At 61.1% G+C, this 8,582-nt stretch overlaps 1 protein-coding gene across 2 annotated transcripts in view; it reads right to left on the bottom strand.

The window, feature by feature from the left end:
* Positions 1 to 132: 132 nt before the first annotated feature.
* SKI (SKI proto-oncogene) overlaps positions 133 to 8,582 on the bottom strand; it is an 82,158-nt gene continuing 73,708 nt past the window's right edge. The window contains exons 2-7 of one of the 2 annotated variants that reach the window (XM_023215141.2): positions 6,641 to 6,766; positions 6,344 to 6,459; positions 5,639 to 5,901; positions 5,150 to 5,442; positions 3,484 to 3,714; positions 133 to 3,150 (exon numbers count right to left, since the gene is read on the bottom strand). In XM_023215141.2, the coding sequence (XP_023070909.1) occupies positions 2,962 to 3,150; positions 3,484 to 3,714; positions 5,150 to 5,442; positions 5,639 to 5,901; positions 6,344 to 6,459; positions 6,641 to 6,766 (1,218 nt within the window). In that variant the 3' untranslated portion in view covers positions 133 to 2,961. Of the gene's footprint in view, positions 3,151 to 3,483; positions 3,715 to 5,149; positions 5,443 to 5,632; positions 5,902 to 6,343; positions 6,460 to 6,640; positions 6,767 to 8,582 lie in introns of both variants that reach the window. The other variant, XM_023215140.2, reaches the window with a different exon arrangement.

Below are 8,582 nucleotides of genomic sequence, written 5' to 3' on the forward strand. Positions count from 1 at the left end.
GGGGGGGCCGGGGCTCGGCCCCACAGGAAGGAGGGGGCGGGGGGGCCGGGGCTCGGACCCACAGGGAGGAGGGGGCCACATGGGAAACACACACGGGTTTCTCTGTCTCCCCCGCCCCCCAGCAGGAAAGCATTTTTTTTTTTCCTCAGTTAAAAACAGCCCAGAAAACAAGACGACTCTCAGGTAAGAAAAGAGTTTCTGAAAAAGGACCCAGCATATACATGTATAATACAACGGTGAAAAAGGAAAAAGTATTTACAGGTGAACTGTTTTTACATTGGCTAGTTCTGTACGAAAAGCAGACATTACGTGTATGAGTTAGCTGCTCCAGAGATATGAATGTTATTGCTGTTGTTTTTCCCTTCGTTAAAAATCTTCTTTCAGTATAGAAATATAATGAGAATTAAACTGAATACAAAATCACTTAGATGAAGGGCCTCACACAGAGGAGTCAGCAGCCCACGCAGCGGACACCTCTTCCCCTCTTCTGCTGGAAGGAAACTGACTTGCACCTGTGCCAAGGGAAGCCAGGCACGCACCCCTCGGGGCCTGGGACCCCCGTCCAGAGCGGCCCGGCAGCCACAGCTGTCTCCTCAGACTCAGGCCCCTGAGGGTGGCAGCGACCCTGGTGAGGCGAGCCAAGAGCTGCGGGAACCGCCTGGGAGGGTCTCCAGCTCCAGTGGCTGGTGCAGGGAGGGCCTGCCCGCGTCCGGGTCCCACTGACCGCACGGGCCTGGCAGCTGCAGGAAGGGGTGGGCCCAGGTGACACTGGCTGGACCCTCCCAGAGCCGAAGTGGGGAAGGGCTGCCACTGCAGACACAGCGCTTTCCGTTTGGGGCAAGACGGGGCGGTGGAGGCGTGGACCCAACGGTGACCATCAGGATGGAGCAAGGGCAAGGAGAGGCTCTGGCCCAGACAGAGCTTGCAAAAGTTCATCTCCCTCTGGGGTGTAAAAACTCAAAGCAAACGGAGCAAACCTGGTGGCCCCGGGGACGGGGCAGAGCCTCTACCTCACTGTGATCTTCGACCTGGCGACAGGACAGCCACACAGAAGCACGCCAACACACTTAAAGCTTTGCTCCAACTAAATCGTTTAGTTTCCCTTGAAGAAATGACTGAAAAAACACAACTCTGGTAAAACAAGGCTAAAAACAGCATTCTGCGTGTTGCATAACAAAACCGACCCTTTACAAGACACGGTAATAATGCCCGCTGACGGATCTACCTACGGCAGAGGTGTGGAATCCATGCACACAGATAGAACAACCGCAAAGAAAACAAAAGCAAAGAAAAATCCAAACAAACGCTGCATATACATGATGTCCCTTTTGCATTGCACTTTAGAAGGGGTGGGGGGCTTCAGCAGCAACCAAGACCCCCCTCAGTAAACCAAGGGCAAAACCCTGCAGGCAATTCCGCCACCCAGACGCGAGGGCTCAGCAGTCTCTGGTCTTTGCTCGTCACTGCCCCGAGGTCGTCTGTACCTGGGCGAGTCATCTCCACCTTCCGAGAGCGCGTGCAGCTGCCGTGGGTGTTAGAACGGATTCAAGCAAAGAACTCCGGTAAGATCTTCTTATGTAAATAAATACCGTAACTGTAGGAGGGGTAGCCGCCTCTTGTCTACTGGGAAATCATTTTTCAAGCTTGGGCATAAGAAACCTTATACAATTTGCATAAACAGGTGAGAGTAAACGAGATTATTTGGAATAAATGCAAGGAACTTATTCTGAGAGTGGCAGATTCAGTCGCTACTGAAGACAGATATTTTGGGGGTAAAAAGACACGAGTCAGGATTTGCTGTACAAGATGCTGGAAGGCACAGAACGACCCCGAAGTTCAGCTTTTGCATTTTCGTTTTCTTGTGATTCCCTTGTTCAACCAAGCACCAGAGGGGGTTTCTAAGCACTCGAGCACTTAGGATTTGACTGCTCTATAAATCGGTAAAAACCTCAGTTCACTGGGGAATAGAAAGGGAAGGCTGTTGACAAAGTGCAGTTCTAAATATACGTTTAAATGAACCAACGAAAAAAAAAAAAGAAAAACTGAATAATGCTGTTTTGTTCCAATGCTGCAGCCTCAGTCCCAAAATGAAGGGAGCGACGTTTGCCGAACTGAAAGGATCGCCCGGTCAGGCGGCACGTGCCCCCGGAGGGGCTGAGGGTGTGACCGCCAGCCACAGTCACCATCTGACGCAGGTCAGTGCCTCGTGGTGGAGGAGCCTGGGCAGAATCACGGGGTGCAGAGGAGCCGAAGACTGTCCCTTCAGCTCTGGGGCAGCTCCTGTGCGGCTCTGCACCACCTGGTACCCGTGGGGGCAGCGCTGGCATGGATGGCGACATGGCAGGCGGGGTGGGCGTAAGGCGGGCAGTGTTCGAGCTCATCTCGCACGCGGCACTGTCCCTGCTCTCCCTGGCAGCAGCAGGAAGACCTGGGTCCTTGTCGCTGAAAAAATAGACTCTGAAGAAAAACCCCTGCTGTCCTCACGCAGCCGCGGGCAGATGAGCTGTGATGGCTTCCCCGGGGGGGGGGGGTGGGGCGGCCGCCACCCCCACTCCCTTGCGGGTCTTCAGATGGCGTTGTGTGTTGGGGGCTTTTAAAAGTTAGTCATTTAAAAATGTGTTGATTTTCTGAATTTCAAGTCTCCTTACTGGTTTTAAATAGCTTATAACAAAAGTGTAAATGTTAGAATGTTCTAGCAAGCAGAGGACCAGCATGCGGCGGAGCTGGCCCGTCTCCAGCTGCAGTTGGGGGACACGGCTTGCTCACTTGAACTTGGCCAGTAGAAAATTTTGCAGTGGATTCCAAAACTACATGGTTACAAACACTCGCTTGGTAATAGGCACAGTAAGACGTTGTGCTGTGTGGGCGGGCTGCAGGGGCGCGGCCGGGCAGAGCTGCACCGCCCAGCCGCGCCCCCCTGCACCCGCGTTGTCGGCGGCGCCGCGGCGGCAGGCACGGAATCTAGGGCTCCAATTCCGCAGCGCCCTCGCTGCCCGCAGCCTCGGGGCGGGCCCGCGGCCACAGCTGCTCCTGCAGCTCCTTCACCACCTTCTCCAGGTGCTCCCTGGCCTCGCGCTCCCGCAGCAGGTCCGCCCGCAGCTGCTCCCGGTCGGCCTCCGCGTGCTGCAGCTTCACCTGCAGGTCTTCGATCTGAAAGGGAGCTGCGTGGTTACCGTCTGCTCGCTGCCCTGCCTGGGCCCGACGCTGCCTCCCCCACCGGAGGCTCCTGCACCGCTCCTGTGCCTTCCCCATGCCACGTGCCGGTCCCTCCTCCACCTGCCAGGACACAGGCTCACGAGACAGGACCCAGCAACCACCCACCCTGTGCCCGTCAGGGCGGGCACTGAACACAGTCCTGGCCCTGGATTCTGCTCCAAGGCCTTCCCGGCTGGGCACGGCTGGCCACCAGGGCCCACGGCAGCCCCATGCGGTCTGGGCTCCACGCCCGCCGTGCCACGTGCCTCAGTCTCCCCATCCGCATACCTGGGCCGAGTACTTGGCGCGCAGGCGGCCGGCCTCACAGCCCTTGTCGCACACCCGGGCCTGCCGCGCCTGCTCCAGCTCCCGCTTCAGGCGCAGCCGGGACTCGTTGGCCTCTTTCATCTTCTTCTCATTCTCCGCGCGGAGACGCTCGATCTCTTTCCGCAGGTTCCGCTTGGCCTCCGTGGCCTCCCGCAGCTTCTCCTTCTTGGCCACGCGCAGGAACTCCAGCTCCTGGGGGCCAGGGACGGCTCAGGGTCACAGCCCAGCCGGTCCCAGCGCCGCCCCCCAACCATGGCCAGCAGCCCCCAGCCTGCCCCGTGGGGTCATCCATCTGGCAATGTGCCCTCGAGCCCCGCCCCCAGTGCCCCATCTATGCCCAACTCGTGTGGTGCCCCCACCCCACAAAGGCTTTTCAGACCCCCATCCTGAGTTTCTGCCAGCCTGCGGCAGCTGTGCTAGACCTGGGGGCCTGAGTCAGTCACACTTGAGGTTGAGGCTGCAGCAGGCCCTCCCCTGACATCCAGGGCCATGTTCCCCTTGGGGGCAGCCAGCCAAGGAGGCCCCGGCTCCCACCAATGTGAGGAGGGCAGCCTCAGACATCGCACCATCTGAGGGCCCTGGGTCTCCCCACGCGGCCAGATGGAGACATCCATCCACCGGGCGCCTCCACAAGCCCCCCGCCTCCCCATGAAAATATCCGTGTGACTCACACCCCACGCTGCAAACACACCACATGAATATGCATGTGGGAAATCACACCTCCAACCAGAATCAAGGACAACAGTGGCGGGGGATGCGCTGGGGCGAGGGCCTGGCACGCGCAGGGGGCACGTCGACAACCCTGCAGCTCTGAGGGCCGACGGGGTTGTGTTGTGCTAAAGCCCACGCCGTGAAAGCTGCCAGACACCGCCGAGGTGTGAATTTAGCGAGGCTGGGGCCCGGTGAAGGCCGGGCCACCCGCGCACCTCTCTCGCCAGGCAGCCCTGCCTGTGAACTGCGCCTCCCTCAGTCAAGTCAGAAAGAAACCTAAACAACATAAAAGGAGGCGCGAGACGGGAGCTGCAGCATGAGAACCGTGAGGCAGAGCCCAGAGAAGCAGCGTGTGCAGGTGGGGGTGTGCGCGCGGGCCGAGCCCTCTCCTTCCTACTTGGGAGGCCTGGCAGGAGCCGCCTTCTGAACACTAGGCTTTAGGAAGCACGCCCCTCACGCCTGTGTTTTGCAGAAGCCAGGTCTTGCTGGCGGAGCGCGTGAACACCCACTCCTGGAGCACACAGAGCAAGGAACTGTCCCCGTGCAGCTGCTCCCGGCTCTTTCTGCCGCTAAAAATAGACCAGCCTTCTTTATACCAGAGGAACACGGCTCCTTCCTTGGTGGGGCCACCACACAGGGTGTGTGATCCTGATGGGGAAAGCTGTGGTCAAGCCAAATGCAGGGGCCTCCTGGGATGTCCATCGGCCTGGGGACACTGAGGGGCTCACCATACCCAGAGCCGCAGCTTTCGGGAGACAGACCCCCAAGGTCCCAGGCAGGCCCACTGAGGTGAAGGCGGAGAGGAGCACATGGGGCAGCCAGGAAGGGAGGAGGCATCACCTGTGCCCGTTCACCTAGTGGAGGCTGTGCTCACCGCCCACGGCCTGGACCTCCTAGCGCCACCCGCCCTGCTCACCTGGTGGAGGCTGCGCTTGGCCTGCAGGGCCGCGCTGAGCTTCTCCTCCTGCTTCACGCGCATCTTGACCACCTCATGCAGGAACTTCTCTTTGGCTTCCTTGGTGTCCAGGCCGCCCTCCAGCGCCTGCCGCAGGTGCTCCAGCTCCGCCTCCAGCCCACTGGGGGTGTCAGCAGGGGCCGCGGCATCAGGGCCGGCCGAGGGCAGGGCACGTGCGCCCGGGGAGCCCAGGTCCTTGGCGGAGCTGGATGAGGTAAAGGACGGGGAAGAGAGCGAGGACAAGGAGGAGGTGACTGAGGAGGAAGCAGAGACAGAAAAGAAGTCACGGAAGTGCCCGGCAGCTCCACATCAGGGAGACGCGCCGCTCCCGGAGGAACCCGCGAAATATGGGGCCGCCGAAGCAACCCCCGGGCGACCGACCCCCTCCAGCCGGTGCCACCCCCACAGCCCACGGCCCACAGGGAGGCACAGAAAGCGACTCACACGTACATTCCTCCCTGCTTTCCACTTCCACCTCGGCCTCCGAGTCCTTGTCCTCCTCTGGGGCAGCCAGGGGTGCCAACGTCTCTGGAGCTCCTGGGGTGTCCACAGTCAGCTTCCGCTTCCGAGGCTGGGTGCAAGTGGCGAGAGGCTCGGGGGCCCGGGAGACGGCGGCAGTACATGGAGGGCTGCTCACAACCTTCTGCTGGGCCGGCGGTGCGAGGGCCACGTTGGGGGCCACGGCTGTCTCAAAGCTCTTGTAGGAGTAGAAGCTGGAGAGGCAGGCGGGTGTCGGGAAGGTGCCTCTATCCCCAAGCACCACCCAGACCCATCGTGGCGCACACCCGCTCTGAAGCTGTTAAAGAGGAAAGACTTTCTCTCCCAGCTCTGATTCTTAAAGTCAAGCTTTCAGTTCCTAAGAACCCCTAAGTATTTTCTACTTGCTGGGTCTCTCGCACAGGCCAGACACAGGCCGGCCATCACATCAAGAGGCTGCGCCCAGCAGACAGGGCTCCACCCACGACTCCACCCCGAACAGGGAACTCTCTAGCTGTGCTCACCCTGATGCCAACCAAAGGAACCAACACAGACTGCCCTGACCAAAAGGCGGCAGGTCTGGGCACCCAGCCTGCAGAAACATGGGTGCGTCTGCGTGCACAGCCCTCCTGGGGCCTCCCCCGGGGCCAGAAACACCTGTGAACGGCGCCCACCCACCTGTCTCGGATGAGGGCTGGGAGGTGTGGGGAGAGCTCCTTCTCACTCGCTGACACCGCGGGGGACCAGGGTCGGAAAGCAGAGAGGCGCTGGCGAGGGTGAACACAGCCCAGGCTCTGTCGAGAGAGAGTCGTCTGTGTGAGTGACCAGGAGAAAAGCCACTTCATGTCCCCGAGGCTGTGCTGGGTGCCAGCCCTCGGGGGGCAGACAGAGCCGCCAGCCGCTGGGTCTGCCCAAGGAGAAGGGCCCAGTACCCACCACCCACCACCCCAAGGACCCCGACAGGCCCCACAGCACCTTATTGGAAGAGCCGGCCAAGGTCCGCAGCCAGCTGGACGGCTTGTCCTTTTCGGAAGGCGCGGGGGACTGGGAAGAGGTGTCATCTGTTTTGGGTCTTATGGAGGCCGGGGGCTCAGAGGAAACCTGCGATCAATGAAAGGCCTTGTTGGCACATCTGGTTTCCCAGGGCATGGTCCCTCCACCAGCCCCGTGGCCAGCATGGCAGTCAGAGCCCCAGGCACTCTGGCCATGAAGGACCCTGACTGGTGCAGAAGGCAGATTCCAGGGCACCCCCCAGGAGGCCGGGGCCACTTTGCATAAAGGCGCTTGGGTCACGCGCAACAGGTGCATGGAGGCTGTTCTGAGGAACAGGTCATCTCCGAGAGAACAGAGCGGACCCTGTCCTGCCGTTCCGGGTGACCTCACCCACGGCTGCAGCGGGTTTGGGATGAAGAACCAAGACCCACTCTCCCCTTCCACAGCAGCTCAGCCTGGCCCGGACGAGTCCCTCATCCTTCTCCTGCCAAACCCCTTTCCAAGAACCGGAGTGTGTTCTCAGAGGGTGCCCATGCTGGGCACTCAGCTCAAACAGCCACAGCGCGGCGAGAGCCACTCACGACAGATGCATCTGGGAAGGGCATCTGCGGCACAGGGGTGGTTCACGAGAAGGGGACACTGTGTCCCTGTGGGCCGCTGGCACCGGTGCACTGAAGAGTGGGCATTCTGGCCACCCCCTCCCCACAGGAAGGACACATTTTCAAAACGAAGGACACCATCCCCAAAGGAGCCTTGGTCTACAGGATGGCGCCACACACACCTTTTCCTCGTTCCCTGCCAGCCCCGCTGCTGGAGGAAGCTTAGCACAGGTGCCCGGACCCAGCCCACCACCCAGAACCAGGCCCCGCTGCTGGAGGAAGCTTAGCGCAGGTGCCCGGACCCAGCCCACCACCCAGAACCAGGCCCCGCTGCTGGAGGAAGCTTAGCGCAGGTGCCCGGACCCAGCCCACCCAGAACCAGGCCCCGCTGCTGGAGGAAGCTTAGCGCAGGTGCCCGGACCCAGCCCACCCAGAACCAGGTGGTGTGTGTCAGGTACCCAGGCACATCCCCCAAGAACCAGCGAATGATACGGGCTGTGTGCTGGGGCCTGAGCCGGTACATCCAGCCTCAAGCAAACATGAACGCCCCCAGCCCTGTGGCTGCAGATCCCTGAGACATGCTGCCCACAAGGCACAAATGAGACCCAAGGGCTCTTCCCAAGCAAAATCACAGAGCAGTCTCTGTACGATGCGCCATTCCTCTACTGCCAAAGACCCCACAGGACAGCACAGAGTTCCCAGGGCAGCTGGTGCCAGGTCTACACCACGGGCCAATGCAGAAGAGGCCACACAGGGCAAGGGGCCCTTCACGGGGTGAGGTCCCACTCACTCTGCTGAGGCCAACCTCAAGCGGAGGCAGCACAGTCGGGCGGTGTGGGCGCTGCCCTTGCCCTCAGCCAGGAAGCCTTGGTGGACAGAGCACACTCAGGGCCAGGGGCTCTTCCCACCTCCAGGACTCCAGGAGAAGACGCGGCATCAGGAACCAGCCTCCTGGAGGCAGCAGGGACCCTGCTTCCCTAGGGGGAAGATGGGGCACAGGGCAGGCTGTCTATCAAGGTGCCCCAATTACGGGGATGGAGGGCCCTGGGGGAAGATCTGGCCAAAGCCTATGGCCTCCCCTGTAGAACATGCACCTACCCTGCAGCCCTCAGGGAACAAGCAGGGTGGGGCCGGGGAGGGGCGGGTGCCTGGCTCTGACCTGGGCCCAAGGGAGGAAGGGAAGTGTCCGGGCACACGGGGCCGCGGACGCGGGAGGAAGGGAAGTGTCCGGGCACAGGGGGCCGCGGACGCGGGAGGAAGGGAAGTGTCCGGGCACACGGGGCCGCGGACGCGGGAGGAAGGGAAGTGTCCGGGCACACGGGGCC

This window comes from Piliocolobus tephrosceles, chromosome 1 (genome assembly GCF_002776525.5).
Source record: "Piliocolobus tephrosceles isolate RC106 chromosome 1, ASM277652v3, whole genome shotgun sequence".
NCBI lineage: Eukaryota > Metazoa > Chordata > Mammalia > Primates > Cercopithecidae > Piliocolobus > Piliocolobus tephrosceles.